Source organism: Pseudoliparis swirei, chromosome 23, assembly GCF_029220125.1.
Source record: "Pseudoliparis swirei isolate HS2019 ecotype Mariana Trench chromosome 23, NWPU_hadal_v1, whole genome shotgun sequence".
Classification (NCBI taxonomy): domain Eukaryota; kingdom Metazoa; phylum Chordata; class Actinopteri; order Perciformes; family Liparidae; genus Pseudoliparis; species Pseudoliparis swirei.
Genome location: NC_079410.1, coordinates 228,177 through 251,366, shown reverse-complemented (window position 1 = coordinate 251,366; position 23,190 = coordinate 228,177). Strand labels below are relative to the sequence as shown.

General features: G+C 42.6%; 1 protein-coding gene across 1 annotated transcript; it reads right to left on the bottom strand.

Annotated features, from left to right (window-relative positions):
- Positions 1-306: 306 nt before the first annotated feature.
- On the bottom strand, positions 307-17,229 carry smarce1 (SWI/SNF related, matrix associated, actin dependent regulator of chromatin, subfamily e, member 1). The gene is made up of 11 exons (XM_056406308.1): positions 17,147-17,229; positions 16,573-16,630; positions 15,400-15,443; positions 14,584-14,682; positions 9,903-9,995; positions 9,065-9,196; positions 4,922-5,093; positions 4,120-4,292; positions 3,942-4,043; positions 2,750-3,005; positions 307-2,016 (listed from the first exon to the last, which is right to left on the bottom strand). The coding sequence occupies exons 2-11, from the start codon at positions 16,577-16,579 to the stop codon at positions 1,682-1,684; spliced, it is 1,413 nt and encodes a 470-aa protein (XP_056262283.1). The 5' UTR covers positions 16,580-16,630; positions 17,147-17,229; the 3' UTR covers positions 307-1,681.
- Positions 17,230-23,190: the final 5,961 nt, after the last annotated feature.

The following is a 23,190-nucleotide window of genomic DNA, read 5'->3' as shown; positions in this document are numbered from 1 at the left end:
AATAAAATTCCACCTGGTTTCCATTACATAAAGCACAATATGATTTAATTTTAGCTGAAGATTTTTCGGCCCGCTTACTCCGCTTTGTATCTGTAGCATACAAATGATAATTTATGGTGAATTTCTACCATTTCCTTTCTCAATGCTGAAGACCCAAATACTAGTGTTAAAATACAAAAAGCTAAACATTTGTTTTACGCTCACTTTGAATACCTAAAAATCAGAGTTCAGAATGACGGCCAAATTAAGAGAAAATATGATTTAAATATCAGAAGATCTAGCAGAAGAAGAGCACATGGCACCAAGGACTGAGAAAGGCTCTTTATTGGCTTGATAAGTCCAGACAGTACAAAAGAAAGATGCAAAAACAGGCATATTACTAAAAACAGTCCAATTCAAGTAGGAAAAACAGTCCTTGAAGTGCACACAGGACTGAGCTCGTGGAGTTCTGATGCAGCGGAGAGGAGAAACATGGTCTTTAAAATGGATCATTTTAATTAGATGCTGACTGGGTATGGCAGCTTTCTCCACACAAGTGATGTCAATGTGTTTACACTCGATTGCAAGACATTTCATATCAACAGCTATATATATTTTTTAAAGCACATTGCATTGCGCCTATCATTTCATTAGTTACATTTCTTGGTTCTACAATTAAAGATTTCATACAGCTTTCCTCTAAGCCACGACTAATTGTTGAATCGCACCAATAATAACAAATTTACTAACTTCAGATCTGGAGACGGTCGCCCAATCCACGTTTAATACAAAAGGCTGAATTTGGGTATATTATTCTAAAAAGGAATCACCTACATCCCCAACACAAATGAGTGGTAACGGTAATAGTTCTATATTGGTGGTGGTGGTCGGGGGATGGGGGTCTTCTGAGGGAGGGGGAGGCGGTCTTGTTAAAGGTCTGATTTAAAGGTTTATACATCAACTCAGAGATACTAGCAACAGCACAAACACCCCCTGCTGGCGCCAGCGAGAGAAGTCTGATGGAACGATGTAGAATCAACAGAAATAATGCACAGACGTTGATCATTCATAATCTGCCTGAAATTAACCGACTGCCAACCTGGAAATATATCGAACGATTTTTTTCCGATGGAGGTTGAACTTCAAGCAGGAGCCCCCTGTAGTGACGCTGAGGGGGCGACGCCTAGTATCTGCTCTCAAGTCTGGATGTGGTTTATGTTATATGCTTAGAAAATCCATCAAGTGACATGATTATAAGAGAGGAATGTTTGCGCACACACACACACACACACACACACACACACACACACACACACACACACACACACACACACACACACACACACACACACACACACACACACACACACACACACACACACACACACACACACACACACACACACACACACACACACACACACACACACACACACACACAGTGACATCAATTATTTCCATCATGCCAAGCATATCGAAACACAAAGTTAGCGACATCCTAAATTCCCCCCCAACCGAGTCCGGCTGATAAACCCTTCGGCATGTTATCTAGTTATTGATCGTACTATCGGAGCCTCAACTGTTCAGCCACCACACACGTCTCACTTCAACGCATCGCCGCCGCTCCGCCCAGAAGAGGAGGACGGGAGCGCCGCAGCACGGGGAGGACCTCTAGAGTTGCCACGGCGTATCTAACGGACGATTACGCATCGTACTGTTGGCCGCTCTGGCCGGCGGGGAGCAGCGGCGGCGGAGCGGCCGGCTCTTCTGAGGGAGGGGGCGGCGGAGGCGCCGCGGCCGCATTCGGGGCGGTAGAGTTGGCTTCCTGAGTCGCCGGGGCGTCGGGCGTCGCCGCTCCGGCGTTGCTGTCCGAGGAGGGCGGGGCCATGCTGCTCCTGCCGTCGTCACTGGGGGAGCTGCCGGTCTCCCGAGGCGGCGGCGGCTCGGGGAGAGGGGTCGCTTTATCAGAGGCGGGGTCAGACAGAGGAGGTGGAGCGAGCGGAGGGTCCGACGAGGGCTCTGCAGGCGCCACCTCATCTGGGGAGGGACGAGAGAGAGGTCAGAGGTCAGAGCGTAGAGGTTTGACCACCACGACGCTGGAAGGAGAGCAGCCTCAGCTCAGCCTGCCGCCGTCTGGCCAGCGACACAAAAAGTATCCAGCGCCACGCCAGAGTTGATCAAACGACACTCCAGTTCTTTTCATGCGCGACGAAGACCAATTAACACATTTAGGTCCAAACCCGTCTTCGTGTATGACTGCACAGTCGAGCTCACTCCGGGGAACAGTGGCGCGTTATTCACGCCAATAATTAAGAGAAAACTAAAACAATACGTTTAATCGTCTCTTATTTCTCCGCCACGTCCAGAGCTCTAAACACTCTGGTGCCCGTTTGAGATGGACAGCTTTCAAAAGAGTTTGGTTTTTCGCAACGGTTCAATTGTTTAATCGTGTTATTTTTCCAAATTCTTAAATCAGGGTTCATACACATGTTGACCAATGGACTTCCAGGACTTCCAACCAAATTTCTACGACCAAACATTTTGTGAAATCTTAAGAGTATACCTTAAATGACACAAATGAATGTCTGATTAAAAGAGTACATATTTATATAAATACTTATTCTTATTAATAAATATTTAAATAAATACATATTCTTTTAATCAAACTGCGTAAATGAACTCATGAATATAACAAATTTCCATGACTTGTCCAAAACTTTTGGATGAACATTTAAATGTTTGTTTTAAGCATTTAAGACACTGCAGGTACCCGTCTCCATTGGTGTGGGCGTGTCCTCCTCCTTGGTCCCTGAGGTGGGGTTAGCGGTGGTGCTAGCATTGGCCCCGCCCTGCTCTGCAGCTTTGCTTCCAGCCGCCTCCTGCTGCTGCTGCTGAGCGGCGGCTTTCTCCGCTTGCTCGGCCGCCTCTCGCTCCCTCTCCTCCGCCCGGCGCCGGGCGGCCTCTTCGGCAACGGCCATCTCTGCGGCCAGCTTCTCCATGTCCACCTCGACCTTCTGACCGCAAAGCTGGAGATGGAGGGGCAACAATAGTGAAACAACGGCTTCTACAAAAACCTCAATTCCACATTTACAAATTAACCTCAAGATGTCCTCCGATTGAATGCAGAGACACAAAGTTAAGTAAAGAAACTGGACGTGAAAACATGCATCCAAGGAAACTCTATAAAACAGAATGTGAGAATTCACTGCAGACAATACGAGTAACAATCATCCTTAAGTTTCAGGTTCACATTTAGTCATTGTACACATTGTTCTAGAAGGAGGTTTAGCTTTCTAGAAGACGTCATAGATCCTATCTGCCTGATGGATAATCGAGGTCTGGATCGTGGAATTCCTGCTACCAACTACGCCACTGCCCTGTTGAGACTCCGCCCACTGTTAAGACTCCGCCCACTCCTCCTCTCTACCTCCATCTGCCTGATGGATCGTGGAGGTCTGGATCGTGGAATATGCCGACTACCAACTCTTCATACACTGTCATATTCATTGAATGTGTTTTAACTCCAAATCTGTCCTTCACGACAATTTTGAGTAAAAAAAAAAAAAACTCCGCCCGCCCCCCTGTAATTTTCTCTATCAGCAGAAGTAATTTACGGTCCTTTTCTTAAAGACGTCTTTGTTCTTTTATTAAACTAAACGTCTTTTATTGATCGTCTCTACAGCAGCATGTCATTGCCCCCCCCCCCCCCCCCGTAGGGTCATGCAGCACCAGAAGTCGCATTAAAAGCAAGACATATTTAATTGATTATACATTAAAAATACTATATGGCTCTCAATGAAATATATTTAGAAATATTTGGCTTTTATGGCTCTCCCAGACAAAAAGGTTCCTGACCCCTGGGCTATACAAATAAACTGAATTGAATAGAATAGAATAGAATAAAACCTCCTCCTTGCTTCTCACTCAGCCGTCTCAAGATGTAAATAAAAGTCACGTTGTACCCGCTTGAGTTCAGTGTTGAACGAGTCGGTGGTCTCCAGGAAGCGTCTCTTCTTGTCCTGGTGGCGATCCTCAATCTGCAGAAGTTCAGCTTCCAGCTTCCTCTGAAACATACGAGAGACACGGATGTCCGGTACCAAACTACCGAGCTCCACCCCTCTCCTCCCCTCCGCCACCTACCTGGTGCACCATGAGGGACTGGACCTGCCTCTTGAGGACCTGCATGCGGGCCGTGGTGACCACCGAGCGGACGTCGGGCACCACGATCTCGCTGAGGATGTCGCTGATGAGCCGGTGGTTTCTCTGGAAGCGAGCGGCTGCTGTATGCTTCACTGAGAAGCCATCATCGTAGTCTGGGCGGAGGAAATGAGATAACATAAATAGAGCACCCGTAACAGTCCACTATGGGGGAGGAGGGTCACACGCGCTCGGCAGACGTCCATCCAATAATGACCCGTTAAACGTTTCAAAAACTAAAACTGTAAAGCGTAGTGTAAATGACTGAGAAGCTCCGTTAATATGTTGACTACTTCCCGTAAGCCTTTATTTTGTAAATTACTTTGTACGTTTCCGATCCTTTTTATTTAGAAGTTTTTCCGGCTTGACAGGAAGTAGAGAGACGTTTATCAATTGGTCACACCAAAAGCGAAAAATAGTTTCGCTTTTGGTGTGACCGCACCGTTACAGTGATTTCTGGAAATTAAATGGAAAAAGAAACACTTAAATTTATATTCGTCAACAAGTCTCGTGGGAAAACATGAATAAAGTAAATTCTGGAAACATCAGCACGCTTCACTATTGTCCGGGCTGGGGTCCGCTACACGTAGTACACTCGTATCCATACAAATACATGCATGAAAGTTGACCATATTAATGTAAACTATCCGATTGGGAGCAGTGGGCTGCTGCGACAACAGGGAGCAACCTGTGGTTCTTAAAGGAGTCGTTCTGGCATCATGAAACATCCAGAACTACAACTTACCATCCGGGTCTTCAGCGGGCTGGATGCTCATGTACGGCTCTCCTTTGTCCATGCGAGTCTGCCTCTGTCGGCTCTCCTCCTCCATGGCGGCCTCAGCCCGGTTCTTAGCGTTGACGTACGCCAGGTAGGCCGGCGAGCTGTGGTAGGCCTTCAACGAGTCGTTGTACTCAATCTGAGAGGAGAGAGAAAAGAATACATTATATGACAGCCCATCTGATCCAGATGGGCTGTTTCCTACAAGCCATTGTAGTAATAAGTTGAAGGATGTATTTGTATCTTGGATGAATTTGTGATGGCTGTAGACATGTCTGAACATGTCTGAATGTCTGTTCTTCAGACATGAGTACGCCTGAAATGTCTGAGGAGCGTCCTGAGAATCTGACCAATGACGCCCTGTATGAGCTTCCCTCAAGACGCACCGTGGTCAGGAGAATACAGACGTTGTATGAAACAGAGCGGACTACAAACATGGCTGCGTTACAACGTGCACCAACGGTTGCTCTCACTGGACGTCGCTAGGTAACCACCGTTATGGGTACACCGTACAGTTCAGAAAATAAAACTGATGTGTATACTTGTTAACTTGCTGTTGCTCTGAGAGTTATATTGTTCCAATAACATTTTTTTTTTAATTCATTATTTAATTTTGCGCATAATATGATTAATCACAGAAAAACCCTGCGATTAATCAATTAAATTTTTTTCATCTTTGCCCGGCACTAATATATATATATATATTAGGGCTGTCAGCGTTAACGCGTTAATCTATGCGAATAATTTGGCCGCGATTAACGCACTAAAATATTTTAGCGCAATTAACGCAACTTTGTTTACTTCCGGTGTCGTTGAAGTTGTTGCACTCCTGTGAGTGTCAGGCCGCGGCAGTCCGCCTCCTTCCTCCCGTCTGCTCCTCGATATTCACAGAGAAGCAGAGGGCGACGTGTCGGTGACGCGGGGCGGAAGGTGCAGGTGACGGTTTTTTTGGCTCCGCAGACACGCCGACATGGAGCTCTGCGGCGCGCGGGACGGAGAGCTGAGAAGAGTGACCGACACGTCGAGACAGAATGACATGCTGCTGACCAACAACAGACGTTTAGTTTAATAAAAGAACAAAGACGTCTTGAAGAAAATAACCTTACATTACTTCTGCTGTAATCTGGCGCTATAGAGAAAATTACAGGGGGGCGGGGCCTCACCCTGATAGAATGGTGGGGGAAACACTGGGATGTGTCACATGCAAAAGACTTTAAAAGGTGAATTTAAAAATCGAGAAAATGCCCCCAGCCTCCAAAGGGTTAATGTGACATATTTGTCAGTTTACCAAGGCCACTGGTTCTGCTGTTGTTCAATGTTAATGATGACAGGACCAATGGGGTCTCAAATGCACCTTTTCTTACTAATCTGGATGTTTCACTGAAGAAACAATTTATCATCCACGATATTAAATACCTCGCTGGCACTTTATAGGTAGGAGCCTCTTTGAAAACACAGCTGTGTGAAGTTGTGTCTTTAAAAAAGAATACAATTAAACAAGTGTCTGAAATACACGCTGTCTGAAGGGATTACTCGTTCATTTAGAAGATTTAGTCTTTAGAAGAGAAAAAAACTTTTAATCGCTTTGAATTTAATTTCAAAATGTGCGATTAATTAGTTAAATTTTTTTAATCGATTGACAGCCCTAATATATATATATATAAAAATATCACCATTTTATTCCATTATATATATATATTATGTGAAATTGTCATAATTGGCATATGAATTCTTGATTATAGCCAAACACATGTTTGGGAGGTGACAGTCAGTGACCCCCAACAACTAATCAGTTTACGTGGTGGCTGAGTTCCAAGTTTGAAGAAATTCCCTCCAGGCGTTCCTGAGATTTAAAATCACTTCATCATCTGTCTTTTGTAAACATCGTTTTCATTGTGATCCATCACCAGGTGAAACTATTCTTCTACTACTGTCTAAATCAGGGGTCACCAACCATTTTGACACCGAGAGCTACTTCAAGGGTACAAAAGAAGGGCTACTTGTTTGATATAAACGTCCCGAAACTTGATTGTTCTGACCAACATTCTGATTAAGAACACAGATTGTGCCGAAGACACGTACAGTAATACTAAAGATTTTAAGAAGAATAGGTCCTCTGCACCAGCTGTCCGTGTTCAGGCCCTAATACTAACAAGCAGAATTACGTTTGCACGCGCAGTGCGGCACTTTTTTTTAAAGACCTGTTCGAGACAGAATTTCAGGGTCATAGTGATATTTTATGCTCATTTGGACTCTATGACTGAGTTAAAGATGAACTAGTTCAGTGTCTAATATACCATTCCAGGGCTCCAGACTGCGACCAAATGGTCGCATTTTGCGCCTAAAATTAGACACAGCGCGAGTAAATTTTTCATCAACTCGCGCATGCGCGACCAGTAAATTAGCAGATTTTTTATTTTTTTGTTATTAAATATTTTTGTTGCTGACAAACTTGTTCTACACTTCAGCCCACTATAGTTAGCGGTAATGCCTGAATGACTGGTTTGCTAACCGACATTAACTCCAGAAGAAGAAGAAAGGGGGGGGGGGGATGACCACGGTTATAGGCTAATGTGTGAAAAGAGGCGGGTCTTGGGGGTTATCGCGCAAATCCAAAGATTTTACATAGCGGTGTCTCCTGTAAACAATGGACAATGGCGAAGCGGACTATCAGTTCGTACTTTCTTCCTAAACCTAATGATATAGAGAAGACAAATCCCGAGAATGAGTCCGACTCAGATTGTGAGGAAACGGTCGTGGCGAAAAAAGGCAGGAAATTCAGCTTTCGCGATGAGTGGCTGCGCGAGTTCACCTGGCTGAGGTATTTCAGGGAGACCAATTCAATGAACTGTAAATTCTGCTGTCGATTCCCACAACATGCGGGGAACACGAAATGTGCTGAAAAGACTGGCACTACACAATTAAAACACGACACGCTGATCAAACAACGCCAGTCTGAAACATAAAATGTGCCGCGACCTGTGCAATGAAAGTGCAGCTCCACTCCCAGTCGCATTTAGAAGACAAGAGGCTGCTAACCAGTGCGCCGAGGAGGCCGAATTCAGGGCTCTCAAGTGTCACGCATTGAGCGTAACACTCACGCATTTCGGTCTTAAGTCACGCACTCCCGCCACACATCGTATTTCTCACGCTGAAAAAAACTCTCGGCTATTTAATGTTTTAATGTGCCGCAGCGCGCCAACACGAGCTGGCCGCGCTGCCCTCACCGTGGAGGAATCAAGCGCTCCCCTGGAGTTCTGCTGTGAGGTGCCACTTATCAGCCAATCAAAAAAAAGAAATGGGCTACAGAATAGCCAATCAGAAAACAACCCGTATCTGGGTAAGATTCAATTCAGCAACCAATGAAAATATAGCATCCTGGAATTGCGCGCGACTGACTAATATCCGAAAATTGCGTTCTGGGGGGGGGGGGGGGATTTATCAGTAAGAAAAAATGATGGGAACACTTTGCAAGTCGATTTATAGTGTGCGCCCCTAAATTTTCTGCTTGCGCCCCTAAAATTTTAAGTTAGGGGCCACTGTGCTCCTAGTAAAAAAAGTTAGTCTGGAGCCCTGCATTCAATCGAGAAAACTATTACACTCATTAACTACCGACATTCTGTAACTACCTGGATTTACTGTTCACTCTGCATCATTTACTTTGAGCTCAGCTCATTGGCTGTAATCCTGACTCTCTTTGAGAGACTACTTGCAGAGTGAGAAAGCCAGCGCAGCAGTCTCCCCACGGTCCTAGTGCCCGGGGATTATGGACATTTTTTTTTTTGTGTGGACAATCTCAATGTTGACTATTTCTAGAACATGCCTTGCGGGCGACTCATGTGGTCCCTGCGGGCGACCAGGTGCCCGCAGGCACCGTGTTGGCTACCTCTGGTCTAAATGAATACTTACAAATCCATTGGCAAAATAAAAATCTATGGCAATTATGATAATCTGATGTCCAAGAAGGAAAACTGCTAAATTTCTGGTTACCGCTTTTAGACTTCTTAATTGCTCTCAAATTGATTGGATTAAACTCTTACTGAAAAAAGAAAAAAAAAGGGACATCGTTGTATTTGTATGCACTTGATATGCGACACCAAAACTATTCACCTTCTCGGCTTCGTACTCGTTCAGGTAATCCTGTTTCTCCTCGTCGGTCAGGTCTCTCCACATCCCTCCGATAATCTTTCCGATCTCCCACAGCTTCAGGTCCGGGTTGGAAGCCTTCACCTGGTCCCACACCTTGCATTTACACGCGCGCGCGCACACACACACACACACACACACACACACACACACACACACACACACACACACACACACACACACACACACACACACACACACACACACACACACACACACACACACACACACACACACACACACACACACACACACACACGAGAAACTGCAGGTTATGTACTATAAGAGAGAATAAGTTCAGGAATATAAAAAGGAGGAAAAGTGCAAAAGGAAGAAATTGGCTTTAGAATATATTGGCCAGAATAACATTTTGGTAGTGGGTAAAGCAGATTCTGTGTTTCAAAAAGATAAAATGGAATGGAATCTACAAAAAGACAGAATCACAGTTTTATTTTTTTACGTGAACATGAGTTTGAATAGATTTTGTCTCTACGCCGTAAATCAATGTGAAAAGAATGTAGGTCTAAAACTAGAGAAGCGGCAAAGCGACATGCACAGAGAGGGGGGGAAATGAAGGCCGGAGCAGATCATGCAAACACGAGGAGATGTCATTTCTCTTTGTCGTTGACACACACACGGGGAGGCTACTGTAAGCCAAACGGGAGAGACTCCACTAGGTGGCTGAGGAGGTGGTGGTGAAGGCGTCATGGCTTGGCTGTTTCCCACCCTAAAACCCCCTGCAACTGGTTCGGGGGATGGGAGGACAAGCAGTAAAAGCAGACACCGTGGATGGGTGTCTTACCTTCCTGCTTACCTTCCGGCTGTACCGCATGTAAGGCATCAGGGGCTTGTCTGGAGGCTTGGGCGGCTTTGGGACGGTGATCCCCGAGGAGTTCTGTGGCGGGAAGAGAGGCAAGGGAGGGCAGAGAAGAAGAAGAGAAAAGTGGGGATGAGAGGTTGGAGGGGAAGAAGGAGACAACATAAAACGGAAAAGGGACAAACAGGTTAGAGAGAGAGAGGAGAAAAGCAAAATAAAAACACGGTCAGAAAACCACTGGGGTCTGATTTAGAACTGTTCTCCCGAAGGAGGCCAACGCTGTAATCCATAAAAACAAACTGGATGAGAATGTGATCGCCTGACAGAAACTCTGAACCATGCGCACAAACACTTTAGTATAAAGTGATACGTATAATGCTGCCTCTAACGTTTCACTTCACGTGTGATGCTACTCTGCACTTACATATTCTCCTTATCCGTAACAGTCAAAGCAGCAGTGTTCCTGTAGCTAACAATAAGCACATTTCAGTAACCGATATGAACAAAACAAACCATATTTTGCGTCATGTTTTTATCAGCACCGTCTCCTCAGAGCAGAGGGTCGAACTACCGACACTCGTGGTCATACGGATTAAATCATCATCCGTAAAATATCAGCAACCAGCGATAGAGAGCTGCAGAACAGAGCTTCAGCAGTTTCCCATAATCTTCTAATAATCTTCACCATGTACCATTTTCATGATGACAGATACAGCATCGTGTACACAGACACACTGTAAACTGCCCCGGTGACCTTCAACACATCAGATAGCTGCGGTGTAACCACGGTGATGGTCACCTCACCTCCATCACCTGCCCATTAGGATTGTGCAAATTAACAATGTGTGGCAATAAAGCCAGTGACGGCTTTTTTTCCCGGCCACTCCGTAGCGTCATTATCCGCCCTCCTTACAACGCCATAAGAAAACATGAGCGAACTAGAATAGGCACTCGGTAGAGCGCATACCTTCGCATATCACAAGATTGGGCATTGAATTATGAACATTTTGGCATTAGTTGCATGCCAATTGGATACAAATTGACCGCGCTATGGTAAAAATAAGATGTTGACCTTTTCATGACCTTGACCTTTGACCCGATCGACCCAAAATCTATTAAAATGGTTCCCGGATAATAACCAATCATCCCACCAAATTTCATGCGATTCAAGAATATGTTGACCTTTTCATGACCTTGACCTTTGACCCGATCGACCACAAAATCTAATCAAATGGTCCCCGGATAATAACCAATCATCCCACCAAATTTCATGCGATTCGGTTTAATACTTTTTGAGTTATGCGAGTAACACGCATACAAATAAATAAATACATGGCGATCAAAACATAACCTCCCGCATTTTCAATGCGAAGGTAATAACATTGTGTTCACCTATCAAATCTACTTTGGTCCTTTTTGAATGAGTGGTCGATACCACTGATTGTCCCCGCAAACAGTTCCGCGGTTTATAAATAAGACCCCCAGCTGAGTATGGTCTGGTCATGTTGAAGCTCGGATGAAGGCAAATTAAAGAGGTGTAAACATGACTATACATCATTCTAAAAACGGTCCTGAATTATCATCCAGCAGGCTGTTCAAAAGTAGGCCAAACAAGGGATCAAACAAATCAGTCAACAAAAAGCATATCGTCATTTGTATTACAAAAAGTGGGGCAAATATTCATGAAGCTATAGAATGTGATAACGGGAACTACAGGTGATGCTGGGAGGGGACGGACCGTCTGGCCCATTTCAGTCTTAAAAGTAAAATCCACCCGCTTGCCGTGAAAACATTGAACTCTAATTTGTGTCTATGCAACGCCACTAATAGAAATGTGAAAAAATCCACCCCAAGTGAGATGACATCATGATCTACAGGTTTTTTTCAGATTGTACCCCCATGTGATAAATCAAATGGTCGTGTAGAGACATTTTTAAAACTTCATCTCACTCCAAGAAAGCAGGCAGAGGTTACCCGACTGAGATGAAGGTGATTTGTCGACCAAAGAAGTAGTTATAAAAGCACTATTAACATGTCTGAGGGTTTGACAAAGAGCTCATTTGTTTTTAAACTTCAGAAACCGGAGGTACTAAAGATCTACATTTGAATTTCTATTTTGCCAGCAATTCAAATATTTAACCCTCGTTTCATTATAATTAATAACAATAAAAATACTGAATCTTTTATTCATTCCCGTGGGGAAATTCTTCTCTGCATTCGACCCATCCTCAGTTATTACGGAGCAGTGGGCTTGAGCCCGGGGAGCAACTGGGGGTTCAGTGCCTTGCTCAAGGACACGTCAACATGAACTATGGGGAGAGCGGGGATCGAACCGGTACCGTGTGGTTACGGGACAGACGCTCTCCCCATGAGTCAGTTTTATCGACAGGGCTTGAATAGAGGTTGTAAAGTAGTGTATGAATATGTCATGACAGGGCTCCAGACTGCGACCAATTGGTCGCATTTTGCGCCTAAAATTAGACACAATGCGAGTAAATTTGTCATCAACTCGCGCATGCGCGACCAGTAAATTAGCAGATTTCTTTTTTTTGTTATTAAATATTTTTGTTGCTGACAAACTTGTTCTACACTTCAGCCCACTATAGTTAGCGGTAATGCCTGAATGACTGGTTTGCTAACCGACATTAACTCCAGAAGAAGAAGAAAGGAGACGAAAACCGAAGCAGAAGGCTGGCCTGTGTGTGAGCGCGGGGGAGGGGGGGCTAATGTGTGAAAAGAGGCGCACCGCAGCGGAGACACAACGAGGGCGAGGGCCGCAGAGTGAGAGGTCCACGAGGGGATCCTCACCACCGAGCGGCGTCCCCGTCCCCCGAGTTGAATCTTTGGGTCAACTCAGCCGACTCTCACATGTCTGAGCCCCTATACACTGTCGCTCACGGTAAACGCATTCGATCAGGAGCGCGCGAGGATTTTGATAAAGTTAGTGGAAGGATCTAAGTGACAACATCCGGTTTTGCAAAGTTAGCGGAAAGAACCACGTGAAACAACATCCGTTTATCAAAATAAGATGTCGACAAATCATACACGAACATATAAAAGTAAACAATGAACTGATGTATCTTTATAGATCATTTCTGAGATTTAGCTTAAATTATGCTAACATTAAAACATTTTACTGGACCAAGGAAGAGTTTATAAAATTAGTCAGACTTTTGTATGTTAAGAAAAGTCCTGTATATAGATTTCCCAAGAGTTCCAGGAAATGAATAATGCAGATGTGTTCCATACATATCTGAAATCCTACAATAGCAATCAAACAATTTTAATGTATCAATTAGGACATTTTTCAAAGTAAAAGTCCTAAATGTTTAAAGAAATCTGTAATTTCTTTAATGTTTGAGTTGCTTTATATATGTATTTCCTCATAGTCCTAGGCAATAATGCTACACAATAAATAGAATGCTTCAATCGACTCGGTGATCGGTATTATCGGTGATCGGCAGATACTGATTTCAGTGATCGGTGATCGGCACCAAAAACCTGATCGGTGCATCTCTAATCATAACATCATCAAACCCTAGATGGTATTGAAAAGAGAACGTGCTGCATAGTAATATTTATTTTTGATTCCGTTTCCTAAAAGAAACTGCTTTATATGAATGCATTCAATCAATGGGTGGGGGGTGGTGAGAGTGTGCTCACCCGTGTGCGCTCATCACGGCAGAACTTCGATGTCGGTGCGCGCATCGCTCTGTCACGCGAGCCGAGAATTGTTGACGGGGGTAGACGAAAATTACAGAGTGGCGGGTGGAGATTTCACCCTGTTATAATGGTAGGGGAAACACTGGAGTTGATAAGCGTGTCTTCTTGTCTGATCAATACACAACAGTGAGGTGCGTGAATGGACAGAGCGGCCAGCTGCTGATCACTCACTCAATAGCTCGACCTGCACGAATAGACAGCGCGCAAACATTTTATTTGGGGAGCACCGAAGACCCATTTTGACCCAGGAAAAACCCTGTGTGCGCCCCTAAATTTTCTGCTTGCGCCCCTAAAATTTTAAGTTAGGGGCCACTGTGCTCCTAGTAAAAAAAGTTAGTCTGGAGCCCTGCATGAATTAGCAGCTCGTGACAAGTCCTCCGGGGCGTTAGGCAGTCATGCTTTTCTGCGCGCTGGAAGCTCACGCACCACCAAAAAAATAGTCCAAGAACCATCCATCATACGGATTTGGTTGTTTCCTCAGCAATTTATACGTTTCCACCGTACTTTTTACTTTCCAACAGAATGGCAGCCAATGTTTGGCGAAGCGGAATTAAAAGTTTTGAGTCATGAATGGCTGTGACCAGATTTGAAACCGTTTAAAAAGTCTGGAAAATGTCAAATGTTATAAAAAAATATGCTTTTGGGAAACTGACAAAACTCCCCTAATTTGTACAGGCAATTATTTGAAATGACCAACTCTAGTTAATTTACTTTAATGCACTGCTCCCAACTGTGTCATATTTAACTTTATGACCAGGGGAATTATGGTGACTGTTTGAAAAAGAAACTGTAAATAAGCCGCTAACCCAACTGAACAGAACCCGGACCCTTTCCCATCTGAGCCTCTATATTTTATCCAGACAGTCTCTTAGAACCCTCCCTCTTATCCTGACCCAGCCCGTGGTCTGATTTATTTGTCCAAATCTCTCCGTTAATTCATTACCCTGCTGGAGCCTCCGGAGCTCCCTCCCAGCCGGAGGTTGTTGTAGGCCAGATGGCTGTAAGGGTTGTAGCCCACAAACCCCGGGGTGGAAGGCAATTGCTGATGGAAAGACAAATGAGACAAAACACGAATGAGAAATGGCTCACAAACAAGAGGAAGAGGGATAAACATAAATAAAGTGAAAAGGGAAAACGTGAACATTTATGCGCATTTGGTTTTTCTTGTTTGTTTTCCATGATGTCATCATGCAAGACAAAAAAAAAAAAGGGCAACTGGCCACCAGGCTGGCAATCAGAATTCACAATGTGAATGTTGCATGTGAAAACAGGTCCTTGTGAAAAGCGCAGGCCCCCCGACACGTTGGTCAGCCAAAGTTGCATTTAATTAGCCATGTGAGCCCAACATTGCATTTCAACCGTGAGCAGCGCCACCCCCCGCTACCGGATATAAGGAAGTGAACAGCATCAAAACAAGCATAATGTCTAGAACTGTACACATGTACTAAACTCTGATATTTGATGGAAAGAAAACATACTATCCTAAAATCACTTGGAATTCATGAAAGCACATTCCTGTGCAAGAACTTAATTGAGTGGTGGTATGATAGTAAAAAAAACAGCAGCAGCGAGAGCGATGATGGAGCTGAAAAACTTCCTCGCAATCAGAGAGAGAGAAAAAAAATAAAAGCAATATTTCAAAAAAATGTGGAGAGAGCAAAGACATCAAGAAAGAAAACTATAAAAGGAAAACAAAGTGTACAGAAGTAACATGGCCCTCTGGCCACTACACAGTGAAAGCGGAGGTTTGGACACTTACTGCTGCCGGGGCAGGGGGCGGGGGAGGGACGTAGGATGGTCGTTCTGCGAGAGAGAGAGAAAGGAACGTTGGTCGGCTATTACAACAACATGCTTTGTTTACTTGGTTTGGGGCCGTGGTAAATGATAAAGACAAAATGTAGTTAGGTGAGAAATCACATTGTTTGAAAAATGTGTTTATAAAGCAGTATACAATAAAGAGCATTATGACCTATCTTTTACACTACATTTAATGTAGCTGACGCTTTTTATCAACAACAAAAAAGTTACAATAAGTGCATTCAAACTCAGAACAAGAATAATAAAAAAAGTTAAATTTCTTCAAGAAAGCCAAACTACAAAATGCTATAAGTGCCAATTAAGTGCTAAACTGTTTTTATTAGCACTGAGCAGCTAATCTATAATAAGGAAAACTATTAATGCAAATTAAAAAGCAATCTCTTGTTTTTTTAATGCATGGTTCAAAGTCAGGTTGGAAATATTTTTTGTTTGGATGTTTTCCCTCAAAAACATTGTCCGTATATATATATATATATTGCTGGAATGGTTTTCTTCTCCGGAAAAGTGTCACTACCGAAACATAACAAGATTATTAATCTGTTAAGATTGTGTATTTTTACAAATATTTCTTGAAGCTTTTCACAATTAAATCAATAAAAATGAGATTTTAAAAACACGGTAGATGACTGCAATGAAAGTAAAAGGATCAAATGTTTAACAGTGTACACACTGACGGTATCCAACAACACAGATGTGTATTGGTGGATACCATTCATCAATGATCAGTAATCTTTGTTGCAAGCATTTTCAAAAGCTTGGTTTTCTGATCAAATCCCTGACTCGTGAAACGTGATCTGATCCAAACCATGGGTTTTGTCATACACTGCACTCTTCACAAGGAAGTACACCATTTTTCTTTGACAAATAGTATGTATTTTGTCTTTCTGGAAGACTGGCGGTGGATGCTGGACTGTATTTAGTTGTGAAAAGGTTTTTTGAGGCTATCTTCCCTCATAATTGGGAATTGAAGTAAATAGAATTATTTTATACTACTCTTTATGTTATGTCAGAGGAAATGTGTTCACTATTCACTGGTGGTTCCTATCGAGAATAGGAACAAAACTAATTTAGAGGACTTTCCTTTTTCCTATAAGCAACATGAAGGTTTACTTACTTGACATCGTGGCTGGAGACAACACTAAGTAGAGCAGGCGATTTCCATATCGATAAACCTGGATGAGAACATACATCAGTCACACACACATATCAACTACAAAAACGCAATCTGTAGCGGAATAAAGACTAAATAAATGGTTTTAAATCCAAGGACAATAACGACGAAGAGATCCCAATCGGCCGAGTGGCACGTAAACGCATCCCTTAACTGCTTGGCATTCTAGCTAATGCTAAACCTGCTAAAACAAAGAGGCCATTTACCCCACAATAATATTGATGGTATCGAATTCATAGATCGCAAACGTCCTATAATTCCTAAAACAAACTGTTTGACACGTGAGAAGTGTGCTCAGTTTTCCAGAGGTTGGAACCGTAGTAGCCTAGGTTTGAAGCTAGGCTAACGAACAATACAAACTCCGGCTAACATGCCATCGTGCATGCTAGCTACACATACTATCGTAGTTATATAATGGTAAACAATTACATTTTACGTAGTGTTTTACACCAGAGTCACAGCATTATAAATATCTAACATATTTCAAGTATTTATGTTGGAAACTGCGTAAACATACTCAGTAAATCATTCTTTGTTCCCTCCTCGGGCCGCTTGTTCCGCCTCACACAAACCGGAAGTGTTCGCTTTGTTCTGTTGGAGGGAAATTATGTTTTCAGAATAAAAGCATTACTTCAAATCTATAGCTGCATAAAAATAATTAAAAACAGATTGTGAAATCGGACACATTTTTCGGACAAATAGGACTTTTAGAGAGTCCCTGCTGTGTTATCAATAACCAATTATTATTTATAATATGATCTAAAAGTATATGTGAAAAAAGGCAACCCATCATTGATCCAAGTCACACACCAATATGAGTGAAGTAGAGGTATTGCTTCTGCAGTGATGCATAATATTATTAAATGCATAGTAAAAATGGAAATATCTTTATTAGATCAAAGATGATGCTTGGGTGATCACTTTTTAGTTTGGGGGGATAGATGGAGATTACAAAGCAGAGCCACTTGTTGTAAAACACAGGGATATCTGGTCTCATAAAAATGAATGAAAAATCAATCATTATCTATCCATATCTTTATTCCTGTCTGAGAGGAAGCAGCTTTTGAAGCCCGGTTCCCCCTAAGTCTGCGTTCTCTCCTTTCTGCTTTTCTCCCTGCCCACCAACAGCTGAAAATGGGAGCTTAACATCAGCTCCATCACCGAGAAGGCTCAGCAGACGATGTTCTTCCTGAGGCAGCTGAAGAAGTTCAACCTGCCAAAGACCATGTTGGTGTACTTCTACACCTCCATTATTGAGGACCAATATATTATATTCTATAATATATATTTTATAAGTTCTAAAGTAATGTTTGTTTTTTACCATATGTATCTATTAATGTTTATTGTTATTATTTTATATTATATTCTTATATTATATTCTTTAAATTGTCTATATTTACTCACGAGATGAGACATCATTTGCTAATGATATATTTACTCTTTAAATTCAAAAGGCCTCTTGGTCTTGGTTTGGTTGCAGAAGCTGGCTAACATAGGCCGTCCTCAGATCCGTTGGTTTGAAAACTCTTTGGTGGTAGAACAACCATGTCAAAGTTTATGCTTCATTTTTTTAATGTACAACGGTCCATCCAAAGTCCATATTATGTCTAATTTTATTTAATCTTTATATAATACACTACCGTTCAAAAGTTTGGAGTCACTTAGAAATGTCTTTATTTTTCAATGAAAAGCACTGTTTTTTCAATAAAGATAACATTAATCAAAAATACACTCTATACATTGTTAATGTGGTAAATGACTATTCTAGGTGGAAACGTCTGATTTCTAATGAAATATCTCCATAGGTGTATAGAGGCCCATTTCCATCAACGATCACTCCAGTGTTCTAATGGTACATTGTGTTTGAAGTTTGAGCTTGAAGTTTGAAGAACAAAATTAATACTTCAAATATTAATCATTATTTCTAACCTTGTCAATGTCTTGACTATATTTTCTATTCATTTGATAAATAAAAGTGTGATTTTTCATGGAAGACACGAAATTGTCTGGGTGACCCCAAACTTTTGAACGAGGCTGTTGAAGAGTAACAGTCATTCCTTCGATCAGCTTTGTAAAGTCTTTCTAGGTTCAGAGCATTCTGCTTCTCACGCTCATCTAAAAAGTGTTGTGCAGGTAGACTTCGTAATTCACAGTGACTGGCCGCTTTACAGACAATATTTTGGCCTCGGAACTTAAAATTAAATTGACGGTCCTCCATATTTTCAGAGGTTCAGAAGTAATTGGACACTTACAAATGGTTTGATGGCCCGGTGTGGCCTGTTACCTCGTTATTTCATGACAAAATTGGGGTCGGCTGTAGCTCATGGGGGAAGAGTAGCCGGTTGGATCTTCGTTCTTCCCATTACACTCAAAGAAATGACTCATTGGATGAACTCAATTAAAGTGTTGGCAGGTTTTCCATCCAATAATTATATGCAACTCCAACTCAAATTTAGCACATCAGTGCAATAAAATGTAATTAAGTTAGTCCAACTCATTTGTATCAAATACGTCTAAAATAAAATAACGATATTCATTAAATTAAATTAATTTGTGTTTGTCCAACTCAAAATATAAATTGGAAATTAAATATTCTATTCCATACCGCTTATCCTCATTAGGGTCACGGGGCGCTGGAGCCGACCCCAGCTGACATTGGGCGAAGGCGGGGTCACCTGGACAGGCCGCCAGTCAATCCAGGGCACATATAGAGACGGACAACTATTCACACTCACAACTTTGGGCAATTTAGACATCAATTAACCTGACTGCATGTCTGTGGGAGGAAGCCGGAGAACCCGGAGGGAACCCACACTGCCACGGGAAGAACATGCAAACTCCACAAAGAAGAACCGCCCCGACCGGGAATTGAACCCCCGCCCCTCTTGCTGTGAGGCGACAGTGCTAGCCACTACACCAGCCCTGAAAGTGTGTTCACCTCATGCAAACAACTGATTTTCAGCTGGCGCATGCGCAAAGGGTAGTCCCCAATTAAACACATTTATTTTGAGTTGATATGCACACCATCTAACCTAAATAAATCTAATAAATGAAAGTATTCCTACTGTGGCAGCTGTGTCTGATTTGGCCTCGGCTGCTGGTGCTTGGCAATCAGTCAGCAGCCGAGGCCGCCCTTATAAAAGCTCCCACTTGAGAGTGGAGGGTGAGGTGAGCAGAGGCACGTGTTTTGCGGTCTGCTCGGTGTCATTGTGTGTGCAAATAAATATGTCTGTGAACAAAACCTCTTGCTGCCTGGCGGATCCTTGGTGCTGGTGGGGGAAACCCATGGGTAGTGGCAGTAGACCTGCTACAGTGGAGCCCAACGTGGGGCCCCCTGGAACCCAGTGCCTGAAAGGGATGGAGCCAGACCAGGAAGAGGAGCTGATGAGCAGCTTAGGCCAGATGCTGGCCAGAATCGAGGAGATGGGGCGGGCACAGGCGGAGGAGAACCGCCTGTTCCTCAAGACCCTCCAAAACCCGCTGGCACTGTAGCACGACTCCTGCCACTACCCGTGGGTTTCCCCCACCAGCACCAAGGACCAGCCAGGCTCAGAGAGGTTTCGTCTGAAGACATGCTTTTATTCAGCAGCACACACACACCGAGCAGACCGCACCACTATGCCTCTGCTCACTCCTCCCTCCCTCCAGCTCTGCTGCCCCTTTTATACAAGCAGCATCGGCTGCTGACTGATTGCCACTCAGTCAGAGCAGCTGACTGATTGTCCAGCAGCCGAGGCCAGATTGGGGACAGCTGCCACACCTACATTTTGTGTTACACCCATTCAATATAAATATCTATTTTTGTAATTGATTTATTTCAATGTATCAAACAATATTTAAATGTGTCCCCTCTAAGAAGGCCTTGAAGTGTTTTTTTGAGTGTAGTTGCATGTCGAAGTGTCCTTGAGCAAGACACTGAACCCCCAGTTGCTCCCCGGGCTGAAGCCCTCTGCGCCTTAATAACTAAGGATGGGTTACTTGCAGAGAAAGAATTCCCCACTGTGGGATCAAAAAAGTGTACATTAAAAAAATTGGTAAATTACGCAGATAAAAAGGTCTGGAGATGATTCAACATGTCGCATTTACATTTGGTAGCTGGTCCAGGGAACTCTCAGCATGAGGATCAAAGAGGGGTCACTGCAAGTGAAGGAGGCCAACAAAAGGCTGAGCAACTACAGCAACCTGATCAGGCAGATAGCAGAAACATTAGGAGTGACCAAATCAACGGTTTGGTACATTCATATAAAAGAAGGAAGATTCTGGCTAGCTTACCAACTCCAAAAAGCCCGGAAGACCACGGAAGTCATGCAAAGTAGACGTAGCAGAATTCTTTCCTTGGTGAAGAAGAACCCTTCACAACTGTGAGTTCTGTGTCTTTCTCCCCAGAGAAGGTTGATTGTTCATGCCCTACACCTGTGATTCCCTTTTCCCCAGTGAAAGTTTGTTTTCTATTTCTTGGCAGTTTTTCCTGATCCGATGTGAGGTCAAAGGTCAGGGATGTTGTATGTGTACAGATTGTAAAGCCCTCTTTGGCAAATTTGTGATTTTTGGGCTCTACAAAATAAACTGAATTCAATAGTTTGACCTTGAGAAGCACATCATTTAGGTTTTGAGATTTCTTTGGACAAAATGAAAAGCAGATGGCAGTTCCTCAATCACTCTCGCTAAAGATGAGGCAGAAATAATCACGTGGTGTTGTCCACATAAAAAGGACATCTTGTATGAATGATATTGCAACACATATATTAATATAAAGTGTAAATAAAATTGGACATAATATGGACTTTGGATGGACCGTTGTATATAAAAAATGATGCATAAAATTTGACATGGTTGTTCTACCACCAAAGAGTTTTCAAACCAACGGATCTGAGGACGGTATGTGTACAGATTGTAAGGCCTTCTGAGGCAAATTTGTATCTTGTGATAATGGGCTGTACAAAATAAACTGAATTGAATCTGATCAGTTTTAGATGAAGGTTTTTTTGGAAGATGAAACTAAGATGAACTTGTTCCACAATGATGGAAAGGGGAAAGTGTAGAGAAGGAAAGGCATGGCTCCTGATCCAAGCCACATCCTCTGGTTAACATGGTGGAGTTACTGATAGGGCATGGGCTGTGTGGCTGCCAATGGGACTGGGTCACTGGTGTTCATTGAAGATGTCACAGCTGATAGAAGTAGGATGAGCTTTGAGGTGTTTAGGGCTTTCCTATCTGCAAATGCTGCAAAACTGATTAGAGCGTGCTCCTCAGTACAGATGAAGCGTGTGTGTGTATAAATATATAATATATATATAAAAGGAAAAATGCAAAGGATTTTCCTCTAAGTATTAGAAATTATTATTATATTTCATTCTTTTTCTGTTAGTTTGCCCAATTACTTCTGAACCTCTTAAAATGTGTGGGACTGTGCATTAACCCTCCTGTTACTTTCAAATTTACTAACATCTTTTACCCTTTTTGACCACAGCAATTAAAACCTCCAGAAAATGATTAGAATTAATATTGTTTCCCAAGTTTAAGTGTCAGGTACTTTTTGTTTGTTTGTTGACTACCTAAATAACACTTTAAAAATTAAAAAGTTGATATTTCTTATATGTTTTACATAGTGAAAAACAGCCTGGGGTCAAATTGACCGATGCGTACAAGTTGTGTTCAGGACATTGAAAACATACCATGTGAATTTTATGTTTTCCCAGTTGTCCCCAATAAATTAGGAAAAGTCATGAAATATGAAGCAACAAAAATTATGTCAATCATATTTTTAGAGACGTTAAACATTGAATGGGGTCAAATTGACCCCAAAGGTAATAGGAGGGTTAATGGCTGTAATTCCTAAACAGCGAATGCTATATTTTTGTTATATCCATGGAAATAAAGCTGAAAGTCTACAAACACATATTGACTGTTTAAAATAAAAATCCATTGCAGTTGGTTAAATTAGAAACATTGTGTCACAATCCCAATGCTTATGGACCTGCCTGTAAGTGGTTAAAAATCAGATTTCACAGGTGGTTGTGTAGGATTATTCCAACTTTTTTAAAGTCCAAAAATAAGATTTTTCAAGATGCCAAGCTGAGCTTAGTTTTTATTAGATAAAGGTGTGGGGTTAGATTAGATAAAAATAGGTTATATGGGAGGGACAGAGAGGAAGAGTGATAAAACCTATCAATAATAAATGCACATTTGCATTATCTTTATAATTCAATTCAATTCAGTTTATTTGTATAGCCCAATTTCACAAATTACAAATTTGTCTCGGAGTGCTTTACAATCTGTACACAGAGACATCCCTGCCCCAAAACCTTGCATCGGACCAGGAAAAACTCCCAAATAACACTTCAGGGGGAAAAAAAGGGAAGAAACCTTCAGGAGAGAACAGAGGAGGATCCCTCTCCAGGATGGACAGGTGCAATAGATGTAATGTGTACAGAAGGACAGATTTAGAGTTTAAATACATTCAATGAATGTGACAGAGTGTATGAATAGTTCATAGTAGGCATATTCCACGATGGAGACCTCCACGATCCATCAGGCAGATGGCGGTGTGGAGGAGGAGTG